This window comes from Molothrus ater, chromosome 20 (assembly GCF_012460135.2).
Source record: "Molothrus ater isolate BHLD 08-10-18 breed brown headed cowbird chromosome 20, BPBGC_Mater_1.1, whole genome shotgun sequence".
Taxonomy (NCBI): Eukaryota; Metazoa; Chordata; class Aves; order Passeriformes; family Icteridae; genus Molothrus; species Molothrus ater.
This window is the reverse complement of record NC_050497.2, coordinates 7,786,440-7,805,592: the sequence shown is the minus strand read 5'-3', so window position 1 is coordinate 7,805,592 and position 19,153 is coordinate 7,786,440. Positions and strand designations below refer to the sequence as shown.

The window sequence follows — 19,153 nt, the reverse complement described above, 5'->3', positions numbered from 1 at the left end:
TACTCCAATGGAATTGTTACACAACAGACTTCAGTCCAGGTATTTATCATAAAATTTATTTCCCATTGGTTGCTTTCTTGAAGTTTTTGGGTTTTCGATGATGGCTCTTGAATTTCTTCTTTAAAGGGCCTGTCTGTTTCTGTAGGGAAAAAAAAAAGTTAATCAGCTTATTTCCAACGTGCAGATCAAGCCTTGCCTGAGACAGCTTAAACAGAAACTGAGTGGGATCTCCTTCAACAGCCAGAATGAGCCCAAGTCTGCTCATGGAGCCAGGATCCTGCAGCTCAGCAGCCCTTTCTGATGGTTTCATTAGGTACAAACTGACAGGCTCCCTGCAGCAATGAATCCTAACTTTATCCAGCCCTAACTTTCTGACACATTTATATAGTAAGGCAGTGCCTCAGAAGTGGCAGGAAAATGGTCTAGAGGGACTCTGTGACTGCAAAACAGTTACATTTTTTTGTGTATTTGAAGAACAATTACAGAACCCACAGGACACACATCAGCTTTCCTTTTACAATGGTGTGGGGCAGGATCCCACCCTAGATGAGCTCTTTGAACAGTCAAGAACATCCCTCACTACCCCAGCCAGGATAAATATTGCCATAAATATGGCAGGAATTCACACCTCAGAATGCAAGTCACTGTCTGGCACACAGGGAAAAATCTATTCTGAACAGCTTTGCACCTTCTGCTGGCTCCCAGACAGGAATAGCTGGCACACCTACAGGCTGGGATCCCAGCTCCACACCCCCTGCTGCTGCAGGCACTGCATGACTCCCACCTTTCCTCTCTTGCCAGCTGCTCTGCTGCTGTCCCTCCTTGCCCCGTGCTCTCCGTTCTGCTTGGTGCCATCGTCCTCGCTGTCTGTCACAAAGTCATCGCTGCCCTTTGTGCTCTCTGCAGCTGGTGGGTTTTTTTCTGGAAGAGCGCAGCTAAAAAAGATTCAGCTCAAAATCAGTTCCCTGTGCACACAGGCTCTGCCTCCCCTCACTTTGCTTTAAAGCTGCTTCCAGTCACCACGTGTCACTACTGAAATACTTAGGAAATAAACATGCTGGTGTTTTTGGAAATGTGCCTTGGTGCTCTTTCTGTTCCCATTCTGGGAATGTCAGCACAGGTGGTGCCATGTGTTACAAGATGGATTTGCACCTCCACATCTATGTCAGGAGAACAGCCTGACCATCTTCTGTCAAGGATTTGCTGAGAAACATGGAAAGTGGAGACTCCTAAAACAGCAAATCTCAGAAGATCTTGTATCCCTTCCCTCAGACCTTGCATGATCCAACTCATTATTAGCATTAATTATTTATTATTTGGTGGAGGTAAGCTTTTCCAAAACCCAAGGACTCCCAGCTGGATGAAGTCAGGTGCCTCTGGCACACCAGCATCAGGCAGCAGTGTAAAGAAACCAGGAGACAATTAAACAAGCAACTCCCTTGAGGACATGGATGACACCAAGGTTCTCACTCACGTGGGTACAGGTCACTCATGCTGTCGTCTGTGTCCTCTCCATCCTCCTCGCTGGACTTTGGCTCCCAGAACTCCTCTTTCCTGTGACCCTGCTTGTTCCCATTTGTTTGGTCATCAGGGTGCTGTGCCCGCTGCTTCTTCTGTCTCAGGCAGGCAGGGACGTACTCCACTCCTTCCCTTTGGCATTCCTCATCTAAGAGAGAGGGTCAGGCAGCACTGATCAGCTGTCCAGCCCCTGAGTCCTCTCATTCCCAGCTCAAGCTTGTAGGAAATGCAACTCCAAAGTCCAGCATGCTCGAAATATACATCTACAGTGACACTATGGACCAGGGAAGATGTTAACACAGGTTGTGCTGGACACATGTATCACTCCTTGGGGGAGTTTCAGAGCTGATCCTCTTAAGGAAGGATGTTCCAAGGTATTTGCTAGAAGCCAATTGCCCCCTACATCTTGAGACCTTCCTTCCTAGCTGAGGACACATAGTAACACACTGCTGTCAATTTAAACAAAGCCATCCCACCCACTTCAGAGAGAGGCTGGAATCTCAACAGCTCAGGAAAGAAATGCTGCCTGGTACAGCTTCAGAAAAGCTACTTACACATTTTCAGGGCCTTCTGGTAGCGTTTCCCTTGGACGTGACGCAGGACGTGCTCTGGAAGCTTGTTGATGTGTCTGAGGGTGAGTTTGCAGAACAGCTGGTGTCTGAGAGACACAGAAAGGACAAGCAACAGAGTTAAAGCGTGCTGTGACTTCAGAAATTTTCACTTACAAGCACTGCAAGTTGCTCAAAGTTGATAAATACTTTATAAAGCCTTTCCCAGTCTCCTCAAATCCATAAAGACCTAAGAACTTTGTAAAGCCCAACCACTTTATGTCTGAGATTGAACAAAGTGTAAAGCACAACACACAGGAGGGAGAATACGTACAAATTCTTCGTGCTGGGCACTATGTGGGGCTCAAACGTGCCATAGTCGAACTCTCTGGCTGCCTTTATGAGCCGCTGGTACTTCCTGCCGCTGGTGTAAGCCTGCAGCTCCGACAGGCGACAGGGCAGCTCATGTCCTGTCAGCCTGCACCTCACCTGAAAAACACGTTAATGGTCAAGAAACCCAGGGGTTTATCCCACTGAATCTCAGAATCCATTCGGTTGGAAAGAACTTCTGAGATCATCGAGTCCAACCTATGACCGATCCCCACCTTGTCAACCACACCATGGCACTCAGTGCCACGTCCAGTACTTCTCCAGGCATGGGGGCTCCACCACCTCCCTGAGGAGCCCCTTCCAGTGTCTGATCACCCTTCCCGTATCCATTCCCGGGCTGGGGAGGGCAGGACAGACCAGACCAGCGCTCTGCAGGACAGACCAGCACTGGACAAACCCCTCGGGCAGGAGCTGGCTGGGGCTGAGCCCATCGGGAACCACGCGGTGCCGTGCCCATCATGGACCCATCCCCTCAGGACCCTCACGGTGCCCCCCAGCCCTCACAGCCCTCACACGGCCGCACCTTGCCCGGCCCCGCGGGGCTGAGCAGCGGGTGCTGCCTCAGGAAGAGCCGCTCCGCCTCGGGCACCTCCGGCACGGCCGCGCCGCCGCCCGGGCCCGGCGCCGCCATCGCGAGGGGCCGGGCCCGGGCGCGTTTCCCGTTCCGGGCCGCGGGCAGGGCGGGGGCAGCGGGGCCGGGCCGGGCCGGGCCGGGGCTGCCATGGCCGCGCTGGTGCTGCGAGCGGGACCCAGGCTGCTGAGGGAGCGGCGGGGCCCGGGGAGCCTCGGGGCAGCGGGGCCGGGACGGGTAAGCCGCTGATCCTGTCCCCTCATCCTGTCCCCTGATCGTGTCCCATTATCCTGTTCCCTCATCCTGTCCCCTGATCGTGTCCCATTATCCTATCCCCTGATCCAGTCCCTTTCTCTGTTCCTGATCATGTCCCCTCATCCTGTCCCCTGTTTCAGTTCCCTGATCCTGTCCCCTGATCATGTCCAGTCATCCTGTCCCCTGATCCAGTCTCTTCATCCTGTCCCTTGATCCAGTCTCCTGATCCAGTTCCCTCATCCTGATCCAGTCCCTTGATCCCATTCCCTCCTCCTGTCCCATTTTCCTGTCCCCTGTTTCAGCTCCCTGATCCTGTCCCCTGTAGGCCCTTGTTTCTGTCAAGAATAGATTAAGCTGTTGTGTGTTTGCTGATAGCATAGATAGAACTTCATTGCTCTGCTATAGGCAGCTCTGTAACGGAAATTTTACCTTATTTCATTTCAATTATAGCCTAACCCATAGTGTTGCACAGGCAGTTGTTTATTTGAGACTTAAATCAATGGATAAAAAAATATTTCACACAATCATCAATCACTGATATTACCTAAATACAAGGTTTATAAAGCAGCAACATTACAAAAGATCTTTCTTATTCTGTGTAGGCATCACAGTGCTTGATCAGAAGAACATTTTTTGGATGTCCTCTAACTAAGGGAGCTTCTGGTCTGGTTCAAAAGACTAAAGGTAAGAAAATATTTGTCTGGGCTTCTGCCCTGTTTCACCCTAGTACCAAGATGTAGTATTTCGTTCAGGAATTTAGCATCTCTTCTCTGAATCCTGTTCCTCATTCTGGTTTTCTGTAGATGTTTGTTTGAGGTTCTGCAGACCACAAAGTTCTACAGCAGCTGCTGGCAAATCTGGAGAGGATGCCTTGCTGAAATGGGGCCTTCTGCTCGTCCCTCTCACCACGTTTGGTCTCGGCACATGGCAGGTACAAATAAATATTTCATTTTTTCAAAAAATGAGCACTTAAGGACTGTCAAGTTTTTCCATCTATTTGATCTCGTTCAGACAACAGGCAGGTTGAAGAGTTGCTGTTATTTTACATTTCTTGTTTTCCAAGTGTCCACTTGTAAGTCCTTAAAGGAAGTCTTTTTTTTTTTACACTTTTATTTTAGTATAAATATTTTCTCAAATTAAATTCAGTAGCCTCTATTTTCATATCTCCAATTACCCTGATTTAGACCAGATCTGATGAGAAAATTATGACCAAGGTTTTAAGACTTGCTGGGGTTGTCACATTGCTCTGTTCTACCCTAAGGAGTTACTTTTGTGTTTGTTTATTTCCAGGTTCAGCGGCGCAAGTGGAAATTAGATTTGATTGCACAGCTGGCATCAAGAATCAGAGCAGACCCCATCCCTCTGACATTAGAGTATGGAAACAGGGATGGTTTGTTGTCTACAGAGCACTGGGAATATTAGATATGGACTGTGCACTAATGAGCTTGTGCTGAATTGACCTGCATGAAAATGAAGGGATGCAATGGCAGTTGGGATGTGCCAGCAAATTAGAAAGAGATCCTGATAATTTATTTATTTTTAGTAAAAGGATATGTCAGTTCTTTCTTGTGGGATACTCTAAATGCATGGGGAAGGATGAATCTCTGTTCAGGAGAGAATGTGGGATGTAATTCGTGGCATTTTTAATCCCACTGGGGAAAGAGGACTGGGGTGTCTGTGGTGTCCCAAAGGAATTTTTACTGCAACAGGGAGTCTTGGAGCAACAGCAGGACATGTGGAGCAGTTGTGTCAGATGTGAGAGAGATTTTTAGGATCACTTGGTCACCTGGCACAACTCTCAGAAGGGCTCAGTTGTTGGATTTCATGGTGTGGGATGGGAAAGAAACGCTTCCCTTGGCTGGATGCAGGGGCAGTGAGTCCACCTGCTCTGTGATACCTGGGTTGCAGATATTGTGGAAAACAGCTTCTCCCTGGATGCTCCTGATCATCTCTATTTGATTCTCTGGGACAGTTGAAATACATTAAGCCATATTCCATGAGCTGTTTGTCTTCTGCCTCTGTTTGCCAACAGACTCCATGCAGAGTGAACCATTAGGGAAAAGGAGAACCCCGCAATAAAATCTCCTGATTGAACTCACCTAGCACAGCTGTGATTTTGTTTTCCTCCTGTTCCGTGCAGCCCCATGGAACTGAAGGAGCTGGAGTACAGACCCGTGCAGGTCCGGGGCCGTTTTGACCACTCCAAGGAGCTGTACCTCCTGCCCCGCTCCCTGCTGGACCCCGAGCGCGAGGCACGCGAGGCCGGCAGGATCTCGTCCCACCCGGAGAACGGAGCCAACGTCATCACCCCCTTCTACTGCACAGAGCTGGGGTGAGTCCAGGAGGGCCCTGCTCCACGGGAGCACTCACTGCTCCTTGGAAAATCTGAATCCTGGTGGTTGGGTTGGTATCTCTCACTCACAGAATTCACAGAATCACTCAAGATCATCGCATCCAGCCCAGCCCCTACACCTCAACTAAACCCTGGCACCCAGCTCCACATCCAGTCTTTTCTTAAACACATCCAGGGGTGGTGACTCCACCACCTCCCCAGGCAGACCATTCCAGAACTTTATCACCCTTTCTGTAAAAAACTTCTTCCTAATATCCAACCTGTATTTCCCTGCCTTAAAAGGTATCTCTTAGTCTATGACATCATCGAGGCTCCATTTGAAATTGTATTTAAATTCCTTTATAATGTGCGTTCAGGTGACAGCAAAAGTAGCAGCAAACACATGGGTTGCTTCTTTCTTTGGTCTTTAGTTCTAGGCAGCAGCAGGATTAAATTCCCTTTCACTCCTGAGCAGTGCTTCTTTATGTAACTCTAGGGTCACGATTTTAGTCAACCGAGGATTTGTGCCCAAGAATAAATTGAAACCAGAGACCAGGCAGAAGGGACAGGTAAGGGGGATCCAGGGAATGGGGGGTGTTACTTTGTGCCCTTTGGTTACCCAGAGGCACCACTCACTAATCCAGAAAGGCAGGAGCTATGTTCAGCATCATGGGAGATGATTTAATTAGTCATTGCAATTTTCAAAGACAACAAACCATTAATTCCCACCTTTTTGTTAAGTAAATAATGTGTTTTACAAACAAGGAGCTGTTGTTCTGCTTTTTTCCCTGCTGTGTTACAGCACTGCCCCACTGCGGGGAAAAACCACTTCATTTATGCTCAGACCCCTCAAGTGCCACATTTTCCTGACAGGAAATGTGTCAGAATATGAAATCAATCTTGAAACATTCTTTTTTTCTTCCTGCACTTCTCCTCAGATTGAAGATGAGATTGATCTCACAGGGGTGGTGAGGTTAACAGAAAAAAGGAAACCCTTTGTTCCTGAAAACAACATCGAACAAAACCGCTGGCACTACCGGGACCTGGAGGCCATGGCCAAGGTGACCGGTGCTGAGCCCATCTTCATCGATGCAGATTTCAGTAAGTCACAGAGGGGCCCAGCCCACATCCAATTTATATCACCCTCCCTCCCTTTCCCCCTCAGTTCTCTTCCTGTGCTCTGCCAGCCCTCTACTGAAGGTGACAGGGAGCCTACAAGAGAGCTGGGAAAGGACTTTGTCAGGAGCATCAGAGATAGGACAAGGGGTGCGGCTTCAACTGGTTATATGGGATATTGGGAAGGAATTCTTCCCTGTGAGGGTGGGGGGCCCTGCACAGGGTGCCCAGAGCAGCTGTGGCTGCCCCTGGATCCCTGGAAGTGTCCCAGGCCAGGTTGGACAGGGCTTGGAGCAACCTGGGATAGAGGAACGTGTCCCTGCCCATGACAGGGGGTAGAATGAGGTAAATTTTAAGGTCCCTTCCCTTCCAACCCAAACTATTCTGTGATTCTATGAACTTGGGAACCCCACTGGCCAAGTGAGAACAGCATATGCACCAGATTGATCACTTTCTACCCCTCTTACACACAGTGCAGCTCCACGCTGTGCAGGGAAGGATTTAATTTGGCTGTGTTGTCCCCACAGGAAGCACAGTCCCAGGGGGGCCCATCGGGGGCCAGACCAGGGTGAGCCTGAGGAACGAGCACATGCAGTACATTGTCACCTGGTAAGGGAGCAGCACATCAGTGCATTGTCACCTGGTAAGGGAGCAGCACATCAGTGCATTGTCACCTGGTAAGGGACCAGCCTGAGCACATCAGTACATTGTCACCTGGTAAGGGGCCTGCCTGAGGGACCTTCCTGGGCTCCTCTTGAGCTACAGAAGGCCAGTTTTAACCTAAATAGTTTGTGCCAAGTTATTGCAGCTGTCTTAGGGAGGCCCAGTCCACCCTGGAAAGTTGCCAACATGTGATTCTCTCACAGGTACGGCTTGTGTGCTGCAACTTCCTTCTTGTGGTACAAGAAATTTATACAGAAGGTACCTCTGTGAGGGGAAGGAAAAAACATCTCTGTGCTACAGTCAAGAGCAGACTTTTATGGATGACAGGAGCCTGATGAGTCCTAAATAACTGAAGAACCTGGAATTCCAGAGCAGTTTGAGCAAACAAATTATCAAGCTGCAAACAGACTTGAAGCAATCCCTGCAAACTGAGCTCCCACCAGTGTGGGAGAACTGAACTTCAGTAGTAACCACAAAAATACATTTTTCTATCCTGGTTGGTTGTAAGCTACATTCTAACTCCATTTTTTTTTTCCTTAAGACAAATCCAGAGGATTTTGTCAATCAGCCTATTTGCAGCAAGTCCTTCCTAAAGTCAGGAATGGCTCACAGCAGATTCAGCAGATAAATAAAGGCCTTCAGGTCTTTGCCTTGTGACTTGCATCATGCATCATACATGGAACAGCAGCAAAGATGAATTAGAGGTTACTGTGGACGCTCAGGTCTAGCTGGGGAAGGCAGCCTGTGGCTTTGCAAGATGAGGGCTGGCAAAAACAAGCAACTAGACCAGCTGGAGCCTTGGTAGCCTCCATCCACAGTGCCATCAGACTAAGTCAGCACTCAGGAAACTCCTGATTCTTCCCCCCTCAGCCTGTCCTCACTGCAAGGGGCACTGCAGGTGTGGAAGGCTGTACCACTGTGTGTAACCCATACTGTAACCCAGTCCTAAGGAGAAATCAAAAGATATTTCCAATGTAGATTTGCAAAACCAAGCCAGCCTTAAAGCCAGAACTAGACCAGCCCAGTCAACTTCAAAATCCCATGTGCAGCTGAGCTGCTGGGCTGTGTGTTCAAGAGAGAGTAAAGTTACTCCAAGGTAAGTAATAACCAGCTCTAACCAGCAATAACCCTGCAGCTGGTTCTGCCCAGCACTATTCTGCCACTGGATGCAAAGCACAGAAATACAGCAATGCCACTGTGCCTAGAACACTCCCATGAACAGAGACCACTGAAACAGCTGGGGTTTATTATGTACAGAGAACACGGTGCAATGCAGTTCATCTTCAGCCCAGCTTTGTAGCCAGCTCTTTAGCCTTTGCCTTTTCCAGCTTGGCAATGCGAGCCACTGACTTTGGACCCAGGACATTCCCGCCCCAGTGACGACGGATCTGCAAGGAAGGGACAACAACAGGTTAGAGACCTCACTGTGGCACTCAATTCTGCACAAGGGGAAGAGCTCCCTCAACTAAAAGTCCTGCACATTTCAAGCATTGCACTACATTTTGGGGCAGCAAAGAGAAAAGCTTTAATTCTTTCCCAATGAGGGATGTTGGATTCGGCTATCCCATAAATCCTGGATTTGGGATATGGAGTTTAGGTAGCAAAAGCTGCTGCCCTCTCTACAATCCTTGCCCTAGGGTTGCTGTTTACTTCTAACCTGGTGACAGCTTTCATTTTACCCCATCCTCAGGTAGAGAATCTGAGTACATTGTAAGCAAACCTAGGTGTAACACACCCAAGTATAAACTGATGTCACTATGACCCATTTCTCCCTTCTGGGAATGTTAACAGTGTACAAAGACAAGGCCAGCAGCACACAGAATCTTACCTCATCATATCTGTCATTGTAGTTGGTCTTCACAGCCTCCACCAGCTTTGCAAGGGCTCCCTTATCCTCCCTGTTGAGGAGAGTTTTAGTTCCTTTAGAGCCTTGATTTAACATTTTCCATAAGTATTTTGCCATAGAATTTGAGAGCCTCTACTGACAACCCAATTTTTCAGGTTAAGCAAAAGCATCACTTACAAAGGGTTAACACTCAATCTGCACTGCTTGGATTTTAGACTAACCACCTTTTTTAGTAAACCAAAATAATCTGCACCTTCAGGATTCGATAGAGACATTTTTATCAGACACTACAGAGGTGGCATTTATATTTTACCATTTCAGACAAACCCAAGTTTGCTACCCACCTGGCTAGAGCCTGTTTAGGGCAGTTTGCTTTCTCCACAAGACAAATCAAGCGAGCTCCCAGAACACTTACGGGTTAACCTGGGTGAAGGCCACGGAGGTGCAGGTCTTCCTGTGGACCAGCCTGCCCAGCCTGGCTTTGCCCTTGATGATGCAGTAGGGGACCCCCATCTTGCGGCACAGGGCTGGCAGGAAAACCACCAGCTGGAAGGGAAAGGAGAGCTGAGCAGCTGAAGGAGAACATCCCTTTGTGCTGCCTGTCAGCCTGGGCTGCGCCAATTGCTCAGTGTTAAAAAGCTCGTTTTGCTCTTCACTGCTGCTTCAGGTGAAGAAATTCAAAACATCATTGCAAGGGCCCAGCCTCACTGTCCAACCAGGACAACTACAAACATGCACAAGCATCCAGTTCTGGCAAAAGTGTATTTTTTTTTTGGTGCATTCTCTTTCATGCAATTTGTCCTAAAACCCATTTCTAACCCCAGTTACACAGGCAGCTGGTAACATGCTCACCTCAATGGGGTCTACATCATGGGCAATAACGACAAGCTGAGCTTTCTTGTTCTCCACCAGAGTTGTGACAGTATTGATACCTGAAAAACAAATTCTAGATAAGCTTTGATTCCTCTCAGTCCATTTTCAGAGCTTTCTTACAAGCCAACTCTGATTCCATAGCATAGCATCACTATGGAAGTTACAAAACCTTTACAAAAACATCAGTGGCACAAAGATATTTCATGGACAATTTGCTAAAGCTCAGGGTTAAAAAGCTCGTCTATTTTGCTCTTCACTTTGAGCTCAGGTGAAGAAATTCATAACATCATTGCCATAGCTTGTCCAAGGCTGGCTGAAGAACCAACTCTCCATCAGTTTTCTCTCTGCCAAAGTGCCACACTCCCATGTTCCAGAAGCTCAGGTATAAAGTTACCTGCTCGGAGGACCGGCGGCCGCTTGGTTGGAGCATCTCCCTTTCCTGCAGCTTTCTGCTCAGCACGAGCCAGCAGCCTCTGCTTCTTCTCTTGCTTATTTTCAGGCCTGTATTTGTGTGCCAGCTTCAGAAGCTGCGTGGCTGGAAGAGAACACCTACTAATTAGTTGCATGACCTGAAAATCTAAGCACTCTTTTTTAAAAACACTGCAGTGCATCAGCGATCTTGGTGGTTGGCATCACATTTTTTTTCACAGCAAAAAATGATCATCATCTGCACAGTCCAAGAGAAGAGCACCCTGAGAGCCCCTGTTTGCATGCAGATCTGATGGCCCTGACAGCTCCTTGACTGTCTGGATGAGGAAATGCCTGTGACCCCCACAGCAATTACAGTTAGAGGTGGTGCATGGCTCTTTTAAAGTAAGGAGCATCTATGAGGAAGAATTATTCTACACAGGTCCAAAGTTTTTTGCATTCACAGAAGACGCCTAAATCCCTTCTTCCTACAGTGCCAGTTTTCCCCCAAAACCTGCACTCCCACAGATGTCTCAAGCAATCTGTTCATACCACCCTGGGTAGGTCTACATCAAGCTGGAAGAATGGAATCACAGTTAAGATTTAATGCAGGGTTTGGGTCAGTAAATAGAGCTTTAGTATTCTCTAAATCCCTTTTCAGGGTACACAGCAGCAATCCAAGAGTTAAACCAGCAAATTTATTTTGACACCACTCTGGTTGCTATTAAAGCCTCCCTAAAACACTTCCACAGTCACAGCCCAGTTTAGCTTTGTTAAGGCTCTTTTTGGTTTCTTTGCACATCCCATTTACAACCCAAGCCAAGAGAACCTCGTGGGGCACATCCTCACCTGTCTGGCGGTCCAAGGCCTGGGTGAACTGGTTGATGGCAGGAGGCACCTTGAGGCGTTTGTAGAGGATGGACCTCTGGCGCTGCAGCCGAATGTAGCGTGGCCATTTCACAAACCGGGTGAGGTCACGCTTGGGCTGGATATCCTGTCCTAAAAAAACACAGCCTTTAGCTCAGGGCTGCCCCAAATCCAGAGCAGCAGCACGGGAAAGGCACAGGAGCATCAGTGATCTTGGTGGTGATGTGTCAGCACAACCACTCAGATAGCAAATATTCTTTCACATCATCTGCGCCTTGGATGATAGCAGCACTGCACAAAGTCTGCAATGGTTTTTAATGTTTATAACTTAGGCATCTGTTCACTGAACAGGAAAAAAGCCATGGGAGCAACTATCCAAATGTCCACTTACTCACCGATGCCAAAATTCTTGGGCCTCTTCTCAAAGAGAGGATTGACAACCTTCTTGGCCTCCTGCTTCTTGACTACAGCAGGGGCCGGTGCCACCTTCTTGCCCTTGGCCTTCTTTCCTTTCGGCTGCAAGAAAGAAACATACTCTGCCTTCTTTTGCCTCCGAAACTTGCATGCTTGGAAACTACCAGCTCACCCTAGAAATGCATTTGTTTTCCCAGGCATTTCAGCAGCATGGCGGCCTCCCATGCTCTCCCAGAAAGAGGAAGTCCTTTGCTTTACGTTTACAAGGTTTATAAACCACGCCGAGAGGGAAAAGGATTAAAATGAGCGTGATGATCTCTTCCCCGAGAGCAGCCGAGATACCCCCACGGCGCGTTTCTGACCACCGGGACGGCCCCACGCCCCAGCCGGGATGCCCGAGCCCGCAGCAGCCGCAGGCTCCCGGCCTGGGCTGCCAGGCCCATCCACGGCCTTCCCCCATCACAGCAAATCGGGCACGAAACGCCGCTCCACCGCCTCCACCGCCAGCCGAGCACCCTCGCAACGCTACCATAGCCCATCGGCGGCGGCGGATGACAGCGGGCGGCCGCAGATGGCGGCGGATGGCCCCGGTCCCCCCGCGCCGCCGCCATCACTCACCATCTTGGGCGGCGGGAGAGAAAGGGGGAGCGAGGCATGCCGGGAGATATCTACGGCGAGCGAGATCTCGCGAGAGCGCGGGGGGGCGGGGTCGGGGCCGTGAGGGGAGGGCGCGGCCATGGCGCAGCCTCGGGTGCTGCCGCAGAGCAAGGAGACCCTGCTGCAGTCCTACAACAAACGCCTCAAGGACGATGTCAAATCCATCATGGACAATTTCACCGAGATCATCAAGACGGCCAAGGTGGGCCTGAGCGGGCTGGCCGCCCCCCCGGGTGCTAAGCGGAGAAGGGCGGGGGTACGCGAGGAAGAAGGGGCTGTGAAGGGAGAACCTTCCGTAGAATCCCCGAATGTTGGAGGCTTTAAAGGGACCTTAAAGATTGTCTCGTTCCATTCCCTACAATGCGCAGAGACGCCTTCAGGCGTCTCCAGGTTGCTGCAAGCCCTGTTCAGCCTGGCCTTGGTCACTGTGTGAATTGAACTGTAATTCACATACAGATGTAAATTTCATATACATAATGTGTGATCTCATTTCACATCTGTAGGAAATTCACACACATATCCACATCTGTAGGAAATTCACACACATATCCACATCTGTAGGAAATTCACACACATTTCCGCATCTATAGGAAATTGACACATTTCCACATATGCAGGAAATCAACACACATATCCGTGTACATATACCCATATATTGTACCTTATAACATAGTAATTGTCTGTTTGAATTTTAAGCACGTAGAGGTGGATTTGTGTACTTTTCTCTTTAGATTGAGGATGAAACTCAAGTTGCTCGAGCAACCCAGGGTGAACAAGATAACTACGAGATGCACGTCAGAGCTGCAAATATTGTGAGTAGCACTGTACTGTTCAGACCTGTGGGCAGCACGTCCTGCAGGAGCTGTTGGGTTCCTTTTTGGATCTTTATAACACTCCCAAAGACTGCTGCCAGGAGAGTAACTTCATGTTTGGGAAGACTGGGTCAGAATTCTGTCAGAATTCTCACATTGTGGGAGTTTTTATCCAAAGTTTGGGCTGAAGGAGCAGCTTGGGAGATGATGGAACTGGAGCAGAGAGCCCTGTTCTGATGTGTGATTTTTCTCGCTGCTGCAAGGTCCGAGCTGGTGAGTCCCTGATGAAACTTGTGTCTGACCTGAAGCAGTTCTTGATCCTCAACGATTTCCCCTCTGTGAACGAGGCCATCAACCAGCGCAACCAGCAGCTGAGGAGCCTGCAGGAGGAGTGTGACAAGAAGCTGATTGCCCTGAGGGATGAGATCTCCGTTGACCTGTACGAGCTAGAAGAAGAATATTACTCTTCCAGGTACAAATAGGGCAGTGGACTCTGCCTTACAACTCCAGGCCTTTTTGGGGTAGTTAGTCCAGACTGTCAAATAGCCCTTAGAGTATAGGTGTTGAGAATGTTCCCCAAAAATTTTCAGTCCTACTCTTAATTAGGTCAGACTTTATTTCTTCAACTAAAGCAACTGCCTTTTCCTTGTAGATACCCTACAGGGTTTAAATATACTGGTGAAGGAGATGTTCACAGCATCCCAGGTTTGATAGGTAATTTCCTTAGGTTTCTGTTGTAATCATTAGAAAAGAAGATGAATTTCCTTGGGGGAAATCCCTCTGAAGGAGCCTCTGGCTCTCTCCCTGCAGAGACCAGCCTGCTGAGCTGGGTCCTGATGCCAGCTGGTGTCACCTCACCTTGGTGGTGAGTCCTTTCACAAGTGACCTGGTCACACATTGTGCCTTTTCCTTCACAGTCCACTGCCCCCAGCTGCCTCCAGTCCTCCTGGGGTCAACATTTGCAAGGAGCAAAAAGACTTGCTCAGTTTCATTGAATTATGAAGTATTGTGATAGGATTTTCTAAGGAATGACTTATTACTGATTTGTTTGTGGGATTTGTAATATTTTTAAAAGCCTCTTATTTAGGAAACAGACTTTAGAGAATTCAGACACTTTATTTTTTATTTTTTTTGTCATGCACTCCAGCACTTCTAGTTAATGATGCAGTAAATGAAAGCAGAAGAAAACAAATGTAAACCTGGTTATTTTGACTGCACTTTCCAAGCTAAGTGAAGTCAGTGCAATAATTCTAGGACTTTTAAACAAACACTTAACTTTAAAAAATCTTACTTAAAATTTTACTGACCAGATTTTCTATGTTTGCCTTTTCCATTTTTCTAAGAATGCTGAATGCCTATAACCCTAGCTAAGTCAACTAAATTGCTCAATATCTTTGAAAGTAAGGCCATTGCTTGTGAGTAATATATGTATTTTAAGAGTAAAAAGATAATAATATTACACAGCTTAGAGGTAAAAACTTAGAGTTATTTTTCAAACTTTATTCAGTTTTTTGAGGAGGCTGTGACGATCACAAACCCAAGCACCTGTGCAGGTGCTGATAGGTCCATGACATAGCAGTGAGCTTATCCAGAGGGATGTGGTGTGGGATGAGAGTGCCCCACATGTGCAGGTGCTTCCCTCACCCTGTCCCCAAACTGCCACCACTGTGTGCTGGTCACTCTCACTTTTGCACTGAGGGGTTCTGGCCATGCTGGCGTGGTCTGTTCACCTGCCTGGCCCCAGGTGCCACATAGAGCAACCCTTGCTGGCAGAACTAACGTGGAAACACAAATGTTGGTGTACATCAGATGGATTTGCCTTCCTGCTCTTTCTTATGAGTCATGAGGTGAGGAAACCTGGCAGCTCTGCAGAGCTGTGATCTGACACTTTATTGTGTAGCACTTGGTCATTTGCTTTTAGCACTTCCTCCCTTCCTGTGCTCTTTCCTGTCTTTTTTCTGCACCAAAGAAATTGTGTCTGTGTAAATACAGAAACAGTGATTTACTCAAAGTCCTTTTATAATTAGAATATTACAATTTTTTAAATGAAATCTTATTGTCTAATGTTGGGGGAGGGTTTCTGTTATGTCACAGCCATGTTTCAGTGGCTCTTAACACAACAGCCTGTTTGCCCCCAAGGGGAGTTCCTTGCTGTCCTGGGAATGCCTGGTCAGTTGTAGGGACAGGTGTTTGCCAGGCTTTTTATGTGCTTTTGATGGGGCTTTTGATGAGACCCAAAAGCAGGTCCTTGACACTAAACCCAAGAAGATTGTCCTGAAGGAATCTTTGTTTTCCTGCCCTGTGATCATGTAATTTTCTAGAGCTGTCCCTCTGCCCTCAGACTGGCTGGGTGCCTCAGGGGAGTAGTGAAGCCCCTTCCACACCCTGAGGAGCCCTCCCAGGACAGAGCAGCAGGCTGGCCAGTGCTCCTGGGCTGTGCAGAGCTGCTCACTGAGCCTGACTTCTGAGGAGTGTTAGCTGAGGGTGGAGCTTAGGCTCTGGAACTGTTCTGAGTGGGGCAGCAGGAGAAGCAGTCGTGCTTCTGACACAGCTGAAACATGGGGAGCAGCTCCCTGCCATGAGCTGTGGATGCTGTGGTCAGGTTCTCCTGGGAAATCGTGGCCTGAGGTCTATGACAGAACAGGAATTGTAGTTCTGGTTCAGTCCTGATGGTCTTTGTTAACTGAACCCAGCTTCACTGTGTTGGGGACTGATCTTCCAAGGGATTTTACAGAAGCCCCAGATATAAAACCTGTACCTACTGCCTTCTCACTTCTGCAAAGCCAGCTGGGTGATGCTGCCAGAAAAGAGCTCAGCTTGCACCTGGTGCTTTGTGTGCTTGTTCCCCAAAGTGGTAACTGCAAGTCCAGCTTGCCCTCTCTCATCCTAACCCCCAGACCTGCATTTGTGTTCCATTGCTCTCTCCTCTGAGATCACAGGAGCTGTCTTGAGTGTGGGGTTAAATCTCACATGTTTCATGTTTGTGCAATATGAACTGTCTCATATTTCTATACTTAAAATATTTCCCTAAGCATCAGTCCATACATTACAAATGTAAATAAAGCTGCAACAACAAAAACACTTGACCCCCTGGGTTTGTTTTTCTCTGAATGCAAGCTGCTTTCTGCTCCAGCACTCACTTTGTCTTGGGTGTCTCTTGTGTGTGCAGCTCCTTCTTCTCTTTGGGATTTGTGTTGGTTTTGTTCCAGTTCCTTCCATGTTTCTTTTTAGTTTTGGCCCTTCCACATTATGTTTTCCTCAGAGTATGGGCAAGAATTAGCCAGTTGTTTAAAAACCTTATTTTCCCACACTGCAGGTTCATCCAGTGTTGGAGTCCAGCCAGCTGCTTTTAGAAGCACTGTTAGCTCAGGCTCTTTGGGAAAAGGCAGGAGCTGTCAGTATTTTATAATCAAACTGGGAAGCTTCAATGGAAGATCCAAACCTGTGGAGCACTTTCTTGAAAGGGCAGGGGTGCAAATAGGGTTCTTCTTTATTGTGACAGGGACACGCCCCAAAACAATTGTGGCAGGTTTGTTTGCTGAAGTAAAATTTAAAGCAGGATTTCTATTTTTTCCTCACATAGGTTACAGTCTAATTCCAAGTAAAATAATTGTGGGAAAAGTCCATGTCTCACTCATCAGAAGCAAAAGTTGCATATTTGGGGGTGCCAGGACTTCAGCTCAGATCTTTTCAGAGACTTGGAGTGTCTGGACTAGAATTGAGCCTCTGTTTTATTTTGTAGCCACAGTTCTTCTCTAAAATTGCCCCGATCCTCACCAGGCCCAAGAGATTTTAGGACCAGCCCTTGGCAGGGTATCTTAGGGAAAGCCAATGTCACACAACTTTGGATGATTTCATGAACACAGACCTTACATCCAGCATTTTTTTTGCCATTTTCTTAATGCTTTGCTTCTGTCTTGCTCCCTCCACCCTTTCCATCCCTCCCCTCCTCTGTCACCACACCTGCTCTCTCCTCACTGGGGTTGTTTGTTCTGGAAAGCTACAGTCTGTGTGACAGCAATGATCTCCCACTGTGCGAAGCCTACTGGAGACAAGACTTTGCCACGCTGTCCCCCGAGAGCCTCTCGATGCCCCTGGCAGCCGCCACAGCCGAGCAGAGCGTTGCCACCTCGCAGAGTTCCACCCCTTCGCACCCGCACGTCAACGGGCACGGGGCGGGCCCCGCCGAGCATTCCTGAAGAGGATCCGCTGCTGCCGGGCGCGGTTCAGCCGGGGATGGCCCCGCCGAGCGTTCCTGCCCAGGATCCGCGGCTCAGCCGGGCATGGCCCCGCGCTGCTGGAAGGCTTCCTCCTGCTGTGCTGAGCAAGCGGCTCCTGCTGCCGGGAGGAGGCACTGGAGCTGTGCTGGCAGGGCTCTGCTCCCTGCATGGCTGCAGTGCTTCCTCCACGCCAGGACCTTGCCAGGAGTGCTCCTGTCCATAAGAGATATAGAGATGTGTAGACACAAAGTGAATCTCATTATAACAAATTAGAGTCGGGTTTGCTTTAACGTGGTAGTTGTGTGTAGAGTTCATTAGAAGTCTTAGAAGTTTGTTTCCATGTGAGTGTTAGGAGTTGAATTTCTTTGGGATAAACTTGAGCCAAATATGGGGGCAGTGATTGTGCTGGGGTTTTTACTCTGCTTCCCAAGGTTATTGACATTCTGGCTGCTTTAAAGCTCTCTCAGGGTGGCATCTGACAACCTCTGGTCTACTGTAAAGAGTCTTATAGTATTTTTACACAACAGTCTTCACTGTCAAAATGCTTTACAAACTTGAACTCTTGATTTGGAAGGAAGATCCCAGGAGACCCCTATGGAAGAGGGGTGTTCCTCCCCTGGAAGAAGAACAGGCAGGCAGGGATCAGACTGAGGGATCAATGACACCACTTGCTCAAAGCCACAAAGAGAAGCAGTGTCATGCTTTAGTCAGTCGATTCCTTCCTCGGTGTTTACACAGAAATTCCTGATAATGTAGTCTGACCTAACATGGAGCCACTGTTTATGCTGGCTTTTAGTTTTGTCTAATGAAAAAATCTTGAGAGCAGTGAGGAATACTCGGTTACTCTCAGTTTCCTTCCAAAGAAACACATTTGGTGCTTGGTCTGCAGCTGTTCAGCAGCTCAGCACATCTCCTGTCCTTTCCTTTTGTGGTGGCTCTGCCTTGGCTCGAGCTGTGCAGCTGAAAGGGAGATGCCACTGACCTGAACAGTGTCACCCCAGCTCGGTGTCAGGGGCACCACAGAGCCACCAGGGCATTCCAACAACTGAGCTGAGCTTCCCCAGCTTTCTGCTGTAATGTCTCATTTCTTAGGATGTGAATTTTTGCTATTATTTTTTCGTTCTTTTTCTTCCATTCCATTTATTTTTGTAACTAGGTGATTAAATAAAACTCACTGTTTTGTATAATTTTTAAGGCGTTTGTTTTCAGCCACGAGGCTTTGTGAAAATGTCACAATTATGAGCGTGCACATGCGAGGAGGGGATGCGCTCCCTGCAGGGGCTGTAGAAACCATCACGAACCTCGCCCGTGCTCTGGAGACCTCACCCCGGTGCAGGGTTTTGTCCTGCAGTAAAGGGAGCTTTGGCAAACAAAGGTTTGGGACCTGCGGCGGAGGCGAACCGGGGGCTGCCCGCGGGGCTCCGGGGAGGCGTCTGGAAGGAGCGGGCATCGCTCTAAGATCCGTTTTAGTGCAATACAATAGGTCGCAGCCCCTCAGGACAGCCCGGAGCCCCCCTGGCGGGACCGACGGACGCCGTCGGTCCGTGCCGAGCCTGGGCAGCCCCGGCGGGGGCGGCTCCGGCGCGGCCGCTCCGTGCGCCCGGCGCTGCCGTCACTTCCCGGCCGGCGCGCTCCATCCATCACTTCCTGCCTGCCGGGGCTC

The 19,153-nt window shown here is 48.7% G+C and overlaps 4 protein-coding genes and 4 non-coding genes across 9 annotated transcripts; 2 read left to right on the top strand and 6 right to left on the bottom strand.

Annotated features, from left to right (window-relative positions):
* Positions 1–34: 34 nt before the first annotated feature.
* Positions 35–3,097, bottom strand: SURF2 (surfeit 2). Its single transcript, XM_036393812.1, has 6 exons — positions 2,980–3,097; positions 2,401–2,555; positions 2,073–2,176; positions 1,471–1,666; positions 785–935; positions 35–139 (listed from the first exon to the last, which is right to left on the bottom strand). Exons 1-6 carry the CDS (start codon positions 3,085–3,087, stop codon positions 56–58), a joined length of 798 nt encoding a protein of 265 aa, XP_036249705.1. The 5' UTR covers positions 3,088–3,097; the 3' UTR covers positions 35–55.
* An 80-nt stretch (positions 3,098–3,177) lies between these two features.
* Positions 3,178–8,050, top strand: LOC118693322 (surfeit locus protein 1). Its single transcript, XM_036393800.1, has 9 exons — positions 3,178–3,264; positions 3,885–3,966; positions 4,086–4,213; positions 4,573–4,655; positions 5,423–5,614; positions 6,111–6,183; positions 6,553–6,715; positions 7,258–7,339; positions 7,597–8,050. Exons 1-9 carry the CDS (start codon positions 3,178–3,180, stop codon positions 7,661–7,663), a joined length of 957 nt encoding a protein of 318 aa, XP_036249693.1. The 3' UTR covers positions 7,664–8,050.
* A 572-nt stretch (positions 8,051–8,622) lies between these two features.
* Positions 8,623–12,464, bottom strand: RPL7A (ribosomal protein L7a). Its single transcript, XM_036393802.2, has 8 exons — positions 12,420–12,464; positions 11,783–11,903; positions 11,370–11,519; positions 10,507–10,647; positions 10,092–10,171; positions 9,655–9,785; positions 9,222–9,291; positions 8,623–8,781 (listed from the first exon to the last, which is right to left on the bottom strand). Exons 1-8 carry the CDS (start codon positions 12,420–12,422, stop codon positions 8,677–8,679), a joined length of 801 nt encoding a protein of 266 aa, XP_036249695.1. The 5' UTR covers positions 12,423–12,464; the 3' UTR covers positions 8,623–8,676.
* LOC118693597 (small nucleolar RNA SNORD36) lies at positions 9,860–9,933 on the bottom strand. The gene has a single exon (XR_004981279.1). It is a non-coding gene; the product is annotated as a small nucleolar RNA SNORD36 (small nucleolar RNA).
* Positions 10,330–10,407, bottom strand: LOC118693598 (small nucleolar RNA SNORD36). Its single transcript, XR_004981280.1, has one exon. It is a non-coding gene; the product is annotated as a small nucleolar RNA SNORD36 (small nucleolar RNA).
* LOC118693600 (small nucleolar RNA SNORD24) lies at positions 10,719–10,784 on the bottom strand. Its single transcript, XR_004981282.1, has one exon. It is a non-coding gene; the product is annotated as a small nucleolar RNA SNORD24 (small nucleolar RNA).
* LOC118693599 (small nucleolar RNA SNORD24) lies at positions 11,588–11,660 on the bottom strand. The gene has a single exon (XR_004981281.1). It is a non-coding gene; the product is annotated as a small nucleolar RNA SNORD24 (small nucleolar RNA).
* Positions 12,465–12,522: 58 nt separating the features above from the next.
* On the top strand, positions 12,523–18,684 carry MED22 (mediator complex subunit 22). 2 transcript variants are annotated; one of them, XM_036393807.1, is made up of 4 exons: positions 12,523–12,660; positions 13,190–13,270; positions 13,534–13,742; positions 17,277–18,684. In XM_036393807.1, the coding sequence occupies exons 1-4, from the start codon at positions 12,538–12,540 to the stop codon at positions 17,467–17,469; spliced, it is 606 nt and encodes a 201-aa protein (XP_036249700.1). In that variant the 5' UTR covers positions 12,523–12,537; the 3' UTR covers positions 17,470–18,684. The 2 variants fall into 2 exon arrangements, with proteins under 2 accessions (XP_036249700.1, XP_036249699.1); XM_036393806.1 differs by having other exon boundaries at positions 17,271–18,684.
* The last annotated feature ends 469 nt before the right edge of the window (positions 18,685–19,153 follow it).